This window comes from Kwoniella botswanensis, chromosome 1 (genome assembly GCF_036426115.1).
Source record: "Kwoniella botswanensis chromosome 1, complete sequence".
In the NCBI taxonomy this organism is placed as follows: Eukaryota; Fungi; Basidiomycota; class Tremellomycetes; order Tremellales; family Cryptococcaceae; genus Kwoniella; species Kwoniella botswanensis.
This window is the reverse complement of record NC_088599.1, coordinates 3,120,197-3,136,046: the sequence shown is the minus strand read 5'-3', so window position 1 is coordinate 3,136,046 and position 15,850 is coordinate 3,120,197. Positions and strand designations below refer to the sequence as shown.

At 44.5% G+C, this 15,850-nt stretch overlaps 7 protein-coding genes across 7 annotated transcripts; 4 read left to right on the top strand and 3 right to left on the bottom strand.

Moving 5' to 3' along the window:
* Positions 1-169: 169 nt before the first annotated feature.
* L199_001214 (uncharacterized protein) lies at positions 170-1,682 on the bottom strand (the record flags this gene model as incomplete). Its single annotated transcript, XM_064886969.1, has 2 exons — positions 170-220; positions 333-1,682. The coding sequence occupies 2 exons, from the start codon at positions 1,680-1,682 to the stop codon at positions 170-172; spliced, it is 1,401 nt and encodes a 466-aa protein (XP_064743041.1).
* A 508-nt stretch (positions 1,683-2,190) lies between these two features.
* Positions 2,191-3,090, top strand: L199_001213 (uncharacterized protein; the record flags this gene model as incomplete). Its single annotated transcript, XM_064886968.1, has 1 exon — positions 2,191-3,090. One exon carries the CDS (start codon positions 2,191-2,193, stop codon positions 3,088-3,090), a length of 900 nt encoding a protein of 299 aa, XP_064743040.1.
* A 1,413-nt stretch (positions 3,091-4,503) lies between these two features.
* On the top strand, positions 4,504-7,157 carry L199_001212 (uncharacterized protein; the record flags this gene model as incomplete). The annotated part of the gene is made up of 7 exons (XM_064886967.1): positions 4,504-5,237; positions 5,337-5,683; positions 5,773-6,390; positions 6,472-6,577; positions 6,645-6,721; positions 6,795-6,883; positions 6,948-7,157. The coding sequence occupies 7 exons, from the start codon at positions 4,504-4,506 to the stop codon at positions 7,155-7,157; spliced, it is 2,181 nt and encodes a 726-aa protein (XP_064743039.1).
* A 303-nt stretch (positions 7,158-7,460) lies between these two features.
* On the bottom strand, positions 7,461-9,536 carry L199_001211 (uncharacterized protein; the record flags this gene model as incomplete). Its single annotated transcript, XM_064886966.1, has 10 exons — positions 7,461-7,521; positions 7,585-7,609; positions 7,682-7,713; positions 7,785-8,083; positions 8,185-8,365; positions 8,599-8,708; positions 8,774-8,787; positions 8,952-8,958; positions 9,010-9,355; positions 9,427-9,536. The coding sequence occupies 10 exons, from the start codon at positions 9,534-9,536 to the stop codon at positions 7,461-7,463; spliced, it is 1,185 nt and encodes a 394-aa protein (XP_064743038.1).
* Positions 9,537-10,007: 471 nt separating this feature from the next.
* Positions 10,008-11,516, bottom strand: L199_001210 (uncharacterized protein; the record flags this gene model as incomplete). Its single annotated transcript, XM_064886965.1, has 6 exons — positions 10,008-10,227; positions 10,305-10,425; positions 10,489-10,631; positions 10,790-10,895; positions 11,105-11,224; positions 11,318-11,516. 6 exons carry the CDS (start codon positions 11,514-11,516, stop codon positions 10,008-10,010), a joined length of 909 nt encoding a protein of 302 aa, XP_064743037.1.
* Positions 11,517-12,036: 520 nt separating this feature from the next.
* On the top strand, positions 12,037-13,530 carry L199_001209 (uncharacterized protein; the record flags this gene model as incomplete). The annotated part of the gene is made up of 4 exons (XM_064886964.1): positions 12,037-12,658; positions 12,765-13,032; positions 13,090-13,385; positions 13,439-13,530. 4 exons carry the CDS (start codon positions 12,037-12,039, stop codon positions 13,528-13,530), a joined length of 1,278 nt encoding a protein of 425 aa, XP_064743036.1.
* A 648-nt stretch (positions 13,531-14,178) lies between these two features.
* Positions 14,179-15,749, top strand: L199_001208 (uncharacterized protein; the record flags this gene model as incomplete). The annotated part of the gene is made up of 5 exons (XM_064886963.1): positions 14,179-14,319; positions 14,443-14,526; positions 14,613-14,969; positions 15,151-15,485; positions 15,557-15,749. The coding sequence occupies 5 exons, from the start codon at positions 14,179-14,181 to the stop codon at positions 15,747-15,749; spliced, it is 1,110 nt and encodes a 369-aa protein (XP_064743035.1).
* Positions 15,750-15,850: the final 101 nt, after the last annotated feature.

The following is a 15,850-nucleotide window of genomic DNA, read 5'->3' as shown; positions in this document are numbered from 1 at the left end:
TTCATAGGTTAATATGTATTTTTAGTAGTATAGTAAGTATAAAGAAGAACAAGTATAGTTATATAGTATAACTCACCAACGGGTTAGTCATGCATTGAAATGAACAAGAATCAAATGATCCAGATTGCCATTTTGAAGATCTAGTATTGCCATCTCCTTTCTATTCTTTCTATTCTTCACCCTCCGGCTCTTCCACATACAGCCCCTCCGTTTCTTCTTCCTGCAAATCTACCATCACCTGAGTATCTTTCAACTTCCCTTTACCCAATCGAGTCATCCCCCTCTTGTTCAGCTCCTCACCACTGTCCTCGTGCTGCTGATGATATTCGTACCATCGTTCTCCCATTCGTTATGTCCTCCAGTGCTAATGCAATCCACGCGCCAAACAACCCAGTCCCACATGGTCTTGCTCTAGGTAAAAGGATCATCTCTTGTTTCTTAGTTCCCGAGTCCCCCCAGACATGAGCTTTCGTGACAGCACTCGCGGGACTTTGTGGTGTTTGATGGTTCGTAGGAGGCTGATTATATTCCTTGCGTTGTTGTTCGATCTTCTCAACGATAGCTGATCTCCATGGCCGCATCGACAGACCGAGGTTATCGAAATTGGTAGGATGATAGCCATATACATCGCTAATGGTAACGATACCAGGTGCAGTATGTTTGAAAACCACGAACTGCTCACCATCGCTTATGATCGCACAACCATACTTAAGACGACTCATATCTTCCCATATTTGTACACTGATACGTGCCATACCAGTCACCAAGCGACGATCATGATAAATATCTCCATTCAATCCAGAACCAATCTTCACCTCTTTGGCTTTCACCATAGCTACTAGGCCTCTAACATGGGAGAAAGCTTGTCTGGTCTTCCACTCAATCGCAGCATTTGGAACCCATACAGTATCGCTTCGGCCGGAATCGCTGCTGGTAGGAGAAGCGACCGATTCAGTCTCGCAGTACCGCTGTGTGGTGATTTGCAAATCCAGATTCGATTCGTTGCAATCCCCCTCGACGCCTACTCTGGACAGTACATTATCTACCCCTCGTGATGTTGCAGCTTCTTTCCAGGATTTTTCTCTGAGTAATGTCAACGCTGGCCTTTCAAACTCGGCATACATCCGACTATCTAGACCTCCTTCATGGCTGAGTTCGTAACTTTGAGTGGTATACAGATCATGACCCTGAGCTGACGCGTTGAATGCCTGAATGAGAGATGGGGGTGTTGGCTGACCAACAAGTTTACTCTTGAGATTAGCTAGTGCAGTGTCCAGAGGGTTACCATAGACAAATGTGATCGGGGTTGCGAATGCAAAGCGAGCGAAGTAGCTTGGTTGTCTGACACCGGAGCTATTGGTGAAGTTGAATAGTAGTGGAGGCCAGTGGGAGTATTCTGTGATGGCTTGATAGTAATCTTTAGGTACGTCCTCAGCTCTTAACCATGCCGTAGGATATTTGGGGATGATCGTTGCTTGATGATGTGTAGAGGGTGTTTCGACGAGCCCGCTGGCTTCCCATAAAAGCTGTTCAACATCAACATCTGCCGTGCTTGTTGAAGTTTTTATGACATGTATTGTAGGTGATTTTGCGATTGCTGGCCTTTTGCTGTCAGACATAAGCGCGTCGGAAGATAGATCGGCGAGTTTCCTCTTCAAGGCTGATTTCGACTTTGGTGCCATCGTCTGTCTTCGCTGTCATAGGGGAGCATGTCAAGACAAGAGATTGAGCTCTTTGAGCTGTTACTGGACACATAAGACGACGAGCTCGAAGATCCATAGAGATCTCGCTGCTATCACCTCAACGCACCAGATTATCAGGCACCGACCGGTACTACTCAGAGTAGCTTCTCCAAGTCCACACGAGCAATCTACAATTTACTACTTGATCACGCAAGCTGGCAGGATGTGCAAGCCTAAATTTTACTATCATTAACTGAAGTTGTATTCTACGTTCAGAGGCTATGTTAGTCCCACATGGGCGATACTTCAACTTACGCAATGGTCGGTTCACCGGCAGCCGGAGGAAGTACTGTACCAACGGCTACATGTGACTATGACGTCTAAGAGACGCTCTTCTCCATCGTGCTATATATAGTGTTGCTGTAGACCTTTGGACTTGATCTGTTCGTCTTTTCTATCGTTCCTCTGTACCAATCACAGATCGCGCAAACCGCCCAATTTCATCAACATGCGTATCGTTTTCACTGGTGGTTCCGGCAAAGCAGGCAAACATGCTATTCCCTATCTTCTCAGTCAAGGACATCAAGTCCTCAACCTAGATCTCGTCCCTCTCGATAATCCAGATGTCTACACGCTCAAGACCGACCTCACAGACTCTGGACAAGTATTCAACGCTTTCACCTCTCATTTCAACATGTCCGAATATTCACTTCCCCACCCTCCACCTATCCCAGACGCTGTCGTCCACTTCGCAGCATATGCTCGTAACTTGTTAGTGCCCGATAACGAGATGTTCGCTTCGAATGTGAAACAGACTTACAACGTCATCGAGGCAGCATGTAAATTGGGTATCAAGAAAGTTATTATAGCTAGTTCGGAGACGGTTTATGGGGTATGTTTCACTCAGGGTGAATCAGATTATCATTCGTTCCCATTAGAAGAAGATACCTACGATTGCGATCCCGAGGATTCCTATGCGACAAGTAAATTATGTGGAGAGAGGATAGCGAGAAGTTTTGCCAGAAGATTCAAGGGAACGGACATCTACGCATTTAGAATCGGCAATGTCATTGAACCCCACGAATACGCACTGAACTTCCCCAAATATCTCGCCGACCCACCTTGTAGAAAGAGAAATGCTTGGAGTTATATCGATGCGAGGGATCTAGGTAAATTGTGTCATTGCGCTTTCATGAAGAACGGTCTGGGCTTTCAAGTCTTCAATGCCACGAATAATACGATCACCTTGAGGGAGAAGACCAAAGATTTTCTGGAGAGGGAACGTCCGAATGTCAAGATCACACGAGAACTGGAAGACTACGAGGCACCATTGACCAATATGAAGGCTAGGAAGCTGTTAGGTTTTGAGGAGGAGCATAACTGGAGGGATTACGTGAAAGAGAAGTAACATACCTCCTAGAAGTTAGATGTGAGGGCCAAGGTACGTTTCCTCGTGATCTAGCTCGATATCGACGACATTCTGATGCCCCCTGTTTCCGATTATAGTTCGAGCGAAAGACACCTTCGTAGAGAGTCGTATCGAGTGAGATATAATGACAATCTGTAATATCGGTCACTCTGGTTCAGGAGCTGCATGTTTGTCAAAAGAACTCTACCATCTTACACCCCACTGGGGGCAGACCAAGTCATTCTTGTTTATCAAATAGTGAGACCAGAGGATGCAAAAACGAACACACCTGTCTATCGACCACTCGCCTTAGCGAAGCGTATGAACTGTTACGTCACGTGTTCTTGTAGCAGTCTTTTGATTTCAGACGTACCATCACGGGACACAGAGGGCTGCACACCGTCAATATAAGCCAGGATGCATTGTCATCAGGTCAAGGCCATGCTGCTGATTTAGTATGAGGACGATGAATATCCTTTGCCCGAGAAATATAGGATCAGTTGTTGAGTGATCGTGTAACTGAGCCACCAGCATGGGGCAATCCTCGAGCGACGATACTGGCATGAAAACATGTTATTCGTGCATACATGGTCACGTATGTTCAAAGCAGAGTGATAACAATGTGTTATGTGAATTTTCTCGTTTCTCGATGTCACTGATCCACTTGACGATCGATTTCATATTCATGTATAGTGCCTTGTAGATTTTGTTTCTCCAGTTTCACCCTTGTCCCTCCTATTCAATAACTCATCCCCACTTGATTGTTTCACCTTCCTAACACTCTATGCAGCACATCATCGAGTCGGCAACAACGGAAGAGGGCTGTTCACATGCTTAACGCTTAATGCTTAATAATGCTCACCTAGCTAGTCCCTGTCATCGTGTGCAGGTGTGATTCACTCAACTCAACTTCGAGCTCGAGCGGGTGCCTGTGCTTCTTTCCATGGAAAATAAGGATATGACTAGACTCATATCTACAAAATGATGTCTCAGCTTGATAAAAGAATCAATGATCGTCAGGGAGAAGGGGGAGTTAGAGACCACGATCTAATCAAGGAGGTAGTCACCATCGCGATGAAACCCAAAGAGGCGAAAGATGCAAGATGGTGGTCAGTTTTCGAATACGACTGATCGTTATATCGATCCACCTTATACAACCTCAAACACTCAACAGATCCCCCTGGGACGCTCGACCCTTGGTTTCCCCGGTTCCCATCTTCCCATGTTATATCCATCCTCCTTGCCAACTCCTCACGAAGTCAGGTAAAGGGTTTTATTTATGCTCTACTCCTTTGTTCAGCAAGGATCACTTGATCAACGTCCCACTATCAGAATCATCACTTTATAGTATTTACTTTCCAGCTCGAGTTCATCTTCATTTATCGTGCTCTTCCGACTCTTTACCTGCCCAACATGTCCCTACGTCCTCACACATACCTCACACCCACCATATCTCCTCCTACATTCGCCCAGCCCTTCCCATCTCGACCAGTCTCACCGAACATATACCTCGCAGAGGAGAAACACCTCTCTCAGCTATCGACATACAAGCGAGATCCGGGGAAAGCAGCTGCTGCCATTCGATTAGCAAGCTTGCAGAATGTGTGGGCCAAAGCGGATGAGAGGCGGAGGTCTGAGGACGAGCTTGAAGATGGGGATATACAATGTAAGACTAGGCGAAGGAGGTGGAACACGATCGGAGGTGGGGTTGCTTCCATTTCAAAAACGAGGAGATGGTTCATTTATGGATTTGGTATATTCTTCATCTGCTTGATACTTATTAGACCATTGTTCAAGCATGACGAAGAAGAATCACATCATACGACTCATCTCATTCCTGGTAATTCGATGAAATCGCTCAGTATCAAGAGACCAGCTATATCTCGATCGCCAATACCTCGAGCACCCCTTCCCCCCGCTTTGTTAGCTAGAACAGCTCAGGAGCATGATGTGAAAGATGGATTACTCAAGGTGAACCCGAAGAGTACGGTTCATCCAATACATCAGCTTATAAGAAATGCAAGGGAAACGTGGGATAAGAAGGTCGCAAAACAAAGTAGGACGTTGTTGGAAGCTACTAGGGAGTATCAGAGGAGATACGGGAGGAGACCTCCTAAGGGGTTCGATAAATGGTGGGAATATGTTGTGTGAGTGAACTGACTCTCAAGCAAGAGGTCACACTCTTGGGGTATTCACATTGTGTTTAGCTTGTTATGGAATGCTCATCTTTCTTGTTTGCCACATAGCGAAAACGACGTCCCTCTTCCAGACGAGTACGATCAGATTCACCATGACCTTCTCCCATTCCGTGCACTTTCCCCGAAAGATCTTAATAATCGTATACAGCAAACTTCCAAATCGACTGATACCTACACTCTTCGTATCAAAAGAGGATCCATCAGGACCAACGTCTTTTATTCAGCTGACATACAAGGTGCAGGTGAGAGGTTAGAACAACAGACAGAACTGCTGAGACCCATCGCAAAGTATTTGCCTGACATGCAAGTTGTTTGGTCGGTACATGATACTCCCAGATCGTTCATTGGTTGGGATCACAGGAGGGAATTGATAGAGCATGTTGAAGAGGATGAATGTGAGAGGTGTTCCTTATCGACACGGATGATACTGCAAAGCAGTAGTGCATGAAGCTAAGAGATACACTTGCTGATATACACATAACAGGGTTCGACGAAGACGACGAGATCGATCTCACACTTTCCGACTGGTCAGCCGCTTGTCCCCCACGATCAGCAATCAGATCGTTCAACTCACAATCTTTTAATCCGACTTGGATACCCGACACTTCTCTTACATCCAAATCATTCATCTCTCTTCATTCTCAAAGTATGGACCTTTGTTCTCATCCCGATATCATCCCCATCCACGGTGCATTGGCAGGTAAAATACCTAAAGTGAACGAATTGATGCCTATATTCACATTGTCAAAAACCAAATTACATTCCGACGTATTAGGTGTTCCGGTCGAACAATGGTTAGAAGATGAAAGTTTGTTAGAAATTCCATTTGAGGAAAAGGAGAATAATAGATTATTATGGAGAGGTTCAAATACCGGTACGGTCCATTCGGTTGAAACTCCCTGGAGAACTTCACATCGAACGAGATTGATTTATTTGACGAATTATCAAGATGAAGATGAGAATGAAAATTTGAAAGTGAACTATATCCCACCACCAAAAGGTATAAGATCGAAGGTCGAGATGCAAAAGGTGATCAAACAGGATAAGTTGGATGGTTGGAATCAGAGATCAATGGATTTGGGATTTACAGGTGGACCTATACGTGAGGCTTACGTTTGACAATCTCAGACCGATGTCATGTATGCATGGTATAGAACAAGGCTGATATTCTTTGTCATGGTAGAATGTAATGTTGATGATGGAACGTGTGATGATCTCATGGAAGAATTTTCATGGACAGAACAGATGACTCACGATGAGGCTTTGAATTACAAATACGTTATCGATGTGTGAGTGTTTAACCTATATCAATACACGTAAAATCATAGCTCATAGCTGATACATCATTATACATAGCGATGGCAACGCTTGGTCTGCTAGATTTAAGAGACTCTTAGCTTCTGGATCACTGATTTTGAAAGCGACCATCATGCGTAAGTCATCCGTTCCTACTGTATATTTGTAATCAAGAACTGACAATTGTGAATTCACACCATACTTTTACAGCTGAATGGTGGACGGACCGTATTCAGCCTTGGGTGCACTACGTACCCATTCAAATGGATTATTCAGACCTGTACGACGTCATGGCTTTTGTGAGCATTCCGATAGTGAATCATCACCCCTTGGAGATGTTACTGATGGTATCGGATCGTTCAGTTTCAAGGACTCCCATCGACGCCAGGCGAACAAGCGCTGGCTCGAGATATAGCCAACGCGGGTAAATTGTGGTCAGCGACTCACTGGAGAAAAGAAGATATGGTGGCTTACATGTTCAGGTTGTACCTCGAATGGGGCAGGTTGGTAGCTGATCGAAGATCAACTATGGATTTTGTCTATGAGGAGCGCATGGAAAGAAGGAGAGAGTAGCTAAATCTGGTGTACGCTAAATTAGTGGATGATACTCATCACTTTGTACTGTTCTGATGTATCTTTCTTAGATTGTAGAGGTATAATGTGATGACGACATAGTATCTGTGCCCTACTAGCATCCTACAATTTATGTAGCAGTTGCATGAGAGCATCGAGTATATGTTTCTTAATATCTTTGTGATATATCTCCAGTTCTTGTTCATTGCAGTGCCGAGCTAAGCTATGTTACAAAGTCTATATGTCCTGTTGATATATATACATGTTAATAACCTTCAGGATCCTTCCAATTGTAGCTTTGTCCTACTCTTTGCAAATCCAACATCCTGGTGTGAGGGCTTTACGTAGGTAGAAAAACGTCATACTATCAAAAGACACTAGAAGTCAGCTACGAGACATCTGAACAACATTGGATGATGACACTTACTCTCCAAACAGGTATGTATTGGGACCTGTATGACCAACGAAAGTCATAATTCAACGATCAAATCTGCCGCTTATGATAGGGTTATTGGTTGGCTCACCTAATGGGAAATGTTGATCTTTGTCGTAATAGCTGATCATACAAGTCCAATATCAGCAGCATGTCGAAAGTGACAATCAACTTTGTATGAGAAGCTTACTCACTCCGAAACACCTTCCAGCAAATCGCCCCATCTGAAAATCTTCACTCCCATGGCCTCACAGACGTCCCTTGCGCCCTGATCAATTTGAATGATTTTCAATCCACCCCCATAATTCATATTCGACCGAATATGTCTCGTACGGAACATCAGCGGTAAATCCGGTTTATCATATATGTCCCTCAGGTAGGTAAACAGATCGGATAGACGGGATTGATGCCATTGGATTTGACCTAGAAGAAAACCTGGTCGATCTCTGTGATTTGCAGGAAGTGGCGGGTTGGGTGGGTATAGTTGGGGGTACTGTTTGCGGAAATAGTAACAAGCATATATGAACAAGGTCCCTTCCTTCCATCGCTTCACTACTCAACTGTGTGATGTATTTGTGGGAAGGATTCACTCACATCTCTAATGAAACCTTCATCCCAGAATAGACTACTGACCACCATCAAATCCGGTGTCTTATCAAACCCGTCAGATCGCATGGCAGGCAAGAATAGATCTTTGATCCGGTTTTCAAAGGTGACTGGTCGGGCTTCGAGCTTACGCCATAAGTCGAGGGATTCATCATCGACTAGACCGTACCTGAGAAGTAAAGGAAGGAGTGGTCAACTACCACTGGACGGTGGACTTGTGGAAACAGAAACTCTAGATAATGAGTGTACATCTGCAGAATAGGATACAGTAGCCACAAACCAAAGTTGGGCGGTAAACACTAGAGTTGACAAAACTTGAATTAAGGTTTCCGAGGACTTTTTCAATGATATGCAAAGTGATGAAAAGAAAGCAATGGTCCGCTTAGACAGAAGGGTACTCACGAGAACCACCATACTATAGTAAAGTCTATCCTCTCGACATGACAGGATCCTCCTACATGTCCACCCCATGATTTTGCTTTACCGTGAATCTCGCCACATAGCTGCTCGACCTGTAGAAGAGAACAAGATCAGCAGATCCGACTGCGTTACTGGATAGTTCGAATAGCAAGCTCACGTTGTTTCTATCGTCTGTGCCAAGACAGAAGCATGGAAGGTCAAAGGTCAATCATGATTTGAGGATGAAGTGAGCGGAATTTAACCGAACTCACGACTGATAATGATGAGAAATGGATAGAAGAGAAGTTCAGCCTATGAATCGACCCATTATCATCAACGACAGAGGAGATACTGACCTTGAACCTACACCCAGAGAGATGAATATCAGATCCTATCATGATTTACATGACTGACCAAATCAACAGACTCACCTAAGAAGACCACCAATTTGCCTTTCAGCCATTCCCATTCTTCCTCATTTTCGATCGGTTCTTCCCTATTCAATCTCGCTGTCAACTGCTCTGCCAATCTTCCTTCTACCTCAGGATCTATACTCCCCGTATAATCCACCTCACTCAGTTTGATCTTATGATCCGAAGAGAAGGGAGGGAGGGGTATCCACCTCGTCTCGTTGTATCTCTCAATCGAGGGGTACGTGAGCAGTCCACGTTGGGAGAATGGATCGGGTCGACATGATGAGGGACATCGGGCGGATGAGAATGGGTTGGATAATGAAGAGGGAATCGATAGTGAATCTAGTCTACTGTGTACAAAATGGAATTAGCGCAGTGGTTCAATGACGAATCCAGGGACGAGAAAAGAATGGCTCACGACGAAAATCCACCTTGCTCATCCCTCATGAACCATATTGATATACCTGACAGTAGTATTACACCGTATAGTATCATACACCGTGGAGTGAGGGGTATAGGGTGTACCATTGTGCGTCGGTCCAGCTGCGGATGTTGAGGAGATACACGTTGTGGAGGAAAGGTCCCTAGTCTGTTGGGTGTGATTCGGTAAGAATGTATTAGTTTATGGTCGACAACGGAACGGGATGGGAGATGATCTCAATTAAGTATATGCTACACGCTATATCTTCTTAGAAATCTGAATATCCCTATATTGAGGTTATCGTATCCGCAGTTTGTTCCAATGTTTGAATCACTTGGATGGATTATAAATAACCTTGCTGACACGGTGGTCAGTGCGTTGTATTTGGGTTTGTCAATAATGGTGATTGTCAACGAGGATCAATGCGTCAATTAGATCTTACAAAATCAGTGACACGCACACACACACACACACACACACACACACACACACACACACACACACACACACACACACCTGGTTTCATCGTCTCATACACTCACATGTCCCGTCAACATATCATACATCTCGTCCTGCTACTATATACCACTAACTTCCAATATCCCCCTCAGCACCCTCACCCTCTCCTCAGCCATACTCCACCCTTCACCCAACACCCTCTCACCGCTTTTACCCTTGGTACCACCCAATCCTTCCTGCCTTATCAGACACGCCTGGTTGTGCTCGTCGAGCGCTATCGTCAATGTCGTAGGTAATAAAGGAGTTTCGTACGATGTGGGATCGGGAAGAAGGTAGGTACTGTATCATCATAAAAGATTTCATTTAGCAATTGAATTCTAGATACAATCGGAGATTCCAAGATATACCACACTTACCTGTCAAATATACCAAACGAGCAAGATAGCGGTATCCTACCCAACTGTAAAGGGTATTTCTCATTCCTTGAACATATCGTCTGGTTCTTCTCTTCATTGTATCTAGCTTTGGGCAATTTGACTATGATAGCCGAAACAGATCAGCTCACAAGAGTATTTTCCATTGAAGAGAAATCAAACTTACCATTCCTCAACCCAGCCATCACTGCCAATACAGCAGCATCGAACGCATTCCCATCGTAGTTGATACATACAACATCGATGTATAACGCCCATACGGCTTTACCGGGTGATATCACTAATGAGGATGTGGGGATGGTGTTTGAGCTGTGACAGGAATTTTAGGACGTTAGCTGTGTTGGGACATTGATGAATTGATGATCATCGATTCTATAGCGGTCATGATCTGTACGATACAGTAGGATAGGATGATATCCTTATGATGAAGGTAGAGTCTTGGTTGAAAAAATACGAAGATAACTCACGAAACTATCAGATCATTCAACCAATTCGATATCGTCTGAGCTTCATCTCCAGGTGGACCAGGTTTGAGGTTGGGTGAACATAATGCTGGTAAATCGACATTAGGGACTGTAGCAAGGATGATAGATCGGTTAGCTTCTCATCAATGATACATATGTGAGCATCTCGAGTCATTCAAATCGACAGTGATAATGAATATGAAGCGATACATCTTGACAATGTCCATCCTCCCCCTGGTTTGATCCATATCATTCCCATTTGATCACAACAGTCTGTTTTCCGATGGAGTAGTGATAGAGATCCGGAATCACACTCACCCACATAACCATCATTCGGACTCTGAGCCGTTGGTTCAGCTATCTCTGCCTTGATCCCACAAACCATAGTGGTATCTCCCATTCTAACCAATGACGATCCATTAGAAGTTGATATCGAGCCTATGATCGATCAACAACGGAAGATATCAATCATATATTTCTTCAATATAGCCATAGATTGGGTCTCATAGGCGCTATTGGCGGTTCACCCACCAACATTTATCGATACATCCCTCCAATCTCTTATCCTCCTGCCATCCGATCGATACCCTTTGGCCAGGAACCTTGAAAGATATTGAGCTGGATGTAGTCTCTTGAACACCTCTGCTGATGCCGCTGAGGAAGTACCTGCCGAAGTGGATGATTCTGCCTGTGGCTGTTGTGGTGGTAGTGTCGGTAGTGTCGCTGCCATTGTGGTGTTTGTATGCTGAAAATATGAGCTATAGGATAGAGCATGAATATCGATTATTGACATGAGGTCGAAATGGAAATCTGTCATGCATCGAAGGATGTCAACGCGGGGTCCCAAGTCTGCTCAATGCCACACCAACGGAGTTAGCCTACTTACACTGGCGGCATACATCGGGGTTATCTCCCAACAACGTCGACGCGCACAGACCCATTCATAGTGTATGTACTCGTATGGTATGTATATGAGTATGCCACGTGAAGGACGCGTTGTTGTTAGTCTAATATAACATAACATACACGATTCAATAGACTTTCTTCCTTTGCGCCTTCCTTTTCTTTTTTTTTCATTTCGTATCCCTTCTTCATTCAACGCATGTCATAGACTATATTATCAGCCCATTGACCACCCGACTTACCGCAGAAGCAACCTAGAAGGAAGACAAGATAGACCATCTGGCTGTGTATCTGACGGGAAGGGCCAAAACAGAATACCTATCACACTCGTATCCCACACCAATCAAATGGCCCAAGCCAAAGCCATTCACCCGTCACCTTCACCATCCACCATTCCCGATAGATTACCTTCCCTTTCACCTCGACCATCCGCTGGTAGCATCCGAAGCACAAGGAGTAGATCAAGGTCTTCTTTATCGGTATCACCTACTAGAGGAGGTTCACCAGCACTTCGTACATCAAGCAAGAACGAGTCCAAGGAAAATCAAACTCCAATCAATACGAGTAAAATGAACGGTAATCCCAGTTTGCCTTCGTCATCCAAGGTTGATGGTAGTGGTGATACTGAGATAAGAATGAGGAAGAATCCACCTAGATCAGCTAGACCATCATCGTTGGTGGATAATATCAATCATCTAAACACATTACCTACTATACCTGATCCACCAACCGAAGATTCAGATAACACGTCGCCAGTCGATGATAACACGCAGAAAGATTTACCTTCCAATACGAATACACATGTACCTCCGCCACCCGCACCTTCCACACAAACTGGCACAGGGGATAGACCGGTAGTGACGAGAAAGAGGAGATCAAGTAGTGTGAAAAGAAAACCCAGTCCGGGTGTGACACCGACAAAAGCTGTCGATTGGGAGATACCGAGAAAGACACTTCATTCTTCCATTGGTGAGTCTTAAAATTGTCATACCCTATAACCAGATGATTGCTTCTAGTAGAACACGCGGATGTCATATAAGAGAAGATTGTCGCTAACATCCGCTTCTACTCATAGGCTTCTTGACTCTTTTCCTGAACTACCTCAACCCACCGACACTCAAACCACTCATAACGGTCCTTACCTCATGTCTGATCAGTGTAACGGTCACCGACTTTTTCCGACTTCAGTTCCCGGCATTCGCAGAAATATGGGAAAACTATTTGGGTTTCTTGATGAGGGAAAGCGAAAGGAACAAGATTAATGGTGTGGTATGGTATCTGATCGGAGTAATCACCGTGTTGTCGCTCTACCCGAGAGATGTAGCTGTGGTAGCTATATTGACGTGAGTATCATATGTCGTCTCTCAAAACGATCCCTGCTAACTTTCGATATTTCACAGCTTATCGTGGTCCGACACCACCGCCTCGACGATTGGTAGATTATGGGGCAAATATACCAAACCGCTACCTACCCATGTCCCAGGTATCAAAGCTCTGAAATTCGCCCCAAGAAAATCATTAGCTGGTTTCTTGGCTGCGAGTGTTACGGGGTTCTTGATTGGGATTACTTTCTGGTGGAGTGGTAGTAAAGGTAGATGGATAGTGTTAGATGTGGAAGATTGGGGTCATGGGTATTGGGGATTATGGGTCACTGCTGCGGTAGTAGGACTGGGTGGTGCCGTGGTTGAAGCTTTAGGTGAGTACAGCTATACAAAATTCATCGAAGACCAGCTGACGTTCCCCGAATAGACCTGGGAGTAGACGATAATTTGACTTTACCCATCTTATCGGGTGCGGTAGTTTGGGCTTGGTTGGCAGCTACCAACTTCCTCTTGAAATAGATAGGCCGATCATCAACTTTACACATCGTTCTCCAGACACGATCGAATATAACGATCAGTTGCTCCCCTGGAACAAATTACCTCATCGTCTTCAACTCAAATACCGCCTTAACCTCCTGAATAGTCCTCGAATAGGATTGCTATCACACTTTATGCCAAAGTATATCGCCCACATACCCTTATCGTCTCCTGTCATATCTAGACTAGAATTGTATCGCTCAACCGTACTTATATATAGACAATTCTTCTTTTCCTTCCTATTAACGAAATCGTTTATGACTATACATACATTCATCTGTACTCAATCTTTCTCTCTTATTCGTTGTCGAGCTCTCTCCCATCATATTATATCTATACCTATGCTCTCTACTATACCTGACTTCCATATGATCTCATACGAATATATCCTTGATATGCATACAGTATATAGATATGGACGTAAATAATCTTGAATTCATGCGAGTTGCTGAGAAGGTTCGGTGTCAGACCAGTTACGTAACAGTCTCCACGTGTCGAGTTGTATTAATTTTGAAAAATATCTTTGCGAGACGTCCTTGATCGTCCAACATTTTGTTGCTACTTCATCCTATTCCATCAATCATTCATAGTGCTCTAGAAATCAAGAGCCAAAGCAGCTGATCATCCACGATGGCGTCCTCAACAGCTGTGTCGATTACCCCGACTCCCAGGGATGATTTGCTGAAATCACTGGAAAAGCATAATTCCACTTTTACCACTCTGCTGAGTCTTATCCCTGCTCAGTATTATATTGCACCTGATCCAGAAGTGGTGAGTAAGATCCGTATATTGTAATAACGTAGAGCCGTATGTTCTGGAAGATGTCTGGTGACTTGACTGAACATTCACCCCGCAAAGATTAAAAAACATACTGATCCATGTGTTTGTTTACAGGCCGATAGCAAATGGATGAAGAACAAGAAGAGAAAGACGGGTGAAGAGATCAAGGAGCATAAGAAAAAAGTCAAGCAAGATAAGGTGAGCTGCACATCCATTATATAAACCAACAACATTCTTATAAGCTATTATGGAGATGTCAGACTGACAATCATTCAATTGTTCAGCTCGACCCCAGTAATCAGAAAACTCTCGATCAGCTTCAATCCACTTCAACATCCGATCCTCTCAACGGTGAAGTTGATGAGAACACCGCCGAATCAGCTGCTTCCACCTCAGCCTCAGCATCTACCAACCTCCAACCTCTTCCACCGTCAACGTCGATATCCGAACTCCGAGCTAAACTTCAAAACAAACTTGATTCATTCAAGAAGCAACGGGGTGTCAACTTTGAGGACGAAGCTGGATCGAGGAATGCTTTGGAGGAGGAACGAAGGAGGAGAAGAGGTGAATTGAGGGATAATAGGAGAGAGAAGAGGAAAGAGGAGAGGAAAAGGGAAGGAGAGAAAGGGAAGGTCGCCAAGGTGAGTAAAGAGGTTTACTTGCTTCACAAACACGAGCAACGCTCTGAGATACCCCATCCATTACCACATTCTTATGGAGGGTCACGACACCGTTCTCTCTTTGATGACTGACTAGTCCTCTTCATCATTCCTCTCATTCCTGTTTGATCACAAAAGCTAATATACCTCCCTTCCTATCCAGACCCAGCTCATCGTTCCTCAATTACCCAGAGAAGACCCCACTTCATCCCTATCCTTCCCGTCTGTCTCATTACCGTCTTCATCCTCGTCTAAACCCAAAAACAAACTCGGTTTCAAACAGCTGTCCAACCCTACTCAGGCTTTGGAGAACTTGGAGAAACATAAATTGCACTTGAGCTCGCTGAGCGAAGATAAGAGGAAAGAGATCGAGGAGAGGGAAAGATGGGCTAAAGCAGAAGAGAGAGCGTCTGGTAAGAAGATTGTGGACAATGAAACTATATTGAAGAAAGCTGTTAAGAGGAAGGAAAAGGCGAAGAGTAAAAGCTCTTTGGCTTGGTAAGTTGATCTATCTCGTTACTCCAACCACATTCAAAGAGGTCGCTTTGCTAATCCACATGACGCTATAGGGCTGACCGTAAGAAGGAATTGGAGAAATCTGCCGCTACAGCTGCCAAGAAGCGAAATGATAATATCGCTAAGAGGGTTGACGATAAGAGGAATAAGAGGTTGGGTATCAAGGATAAAGGTACTGGTAGTAAGAAGGGGAAATCCAGACCTGGGTTTGAGGGCAAGAAGGGAAAGGGTGGGGGTAAGAAGTAGACTGCGACGGGGTGATGAGAGCTATTGGATATGGGTAGACAGGGATGCTCAGTATAGGGTAAGTTGACCGGGATAGTCTGATTATAGGAGGGAATTTCCTG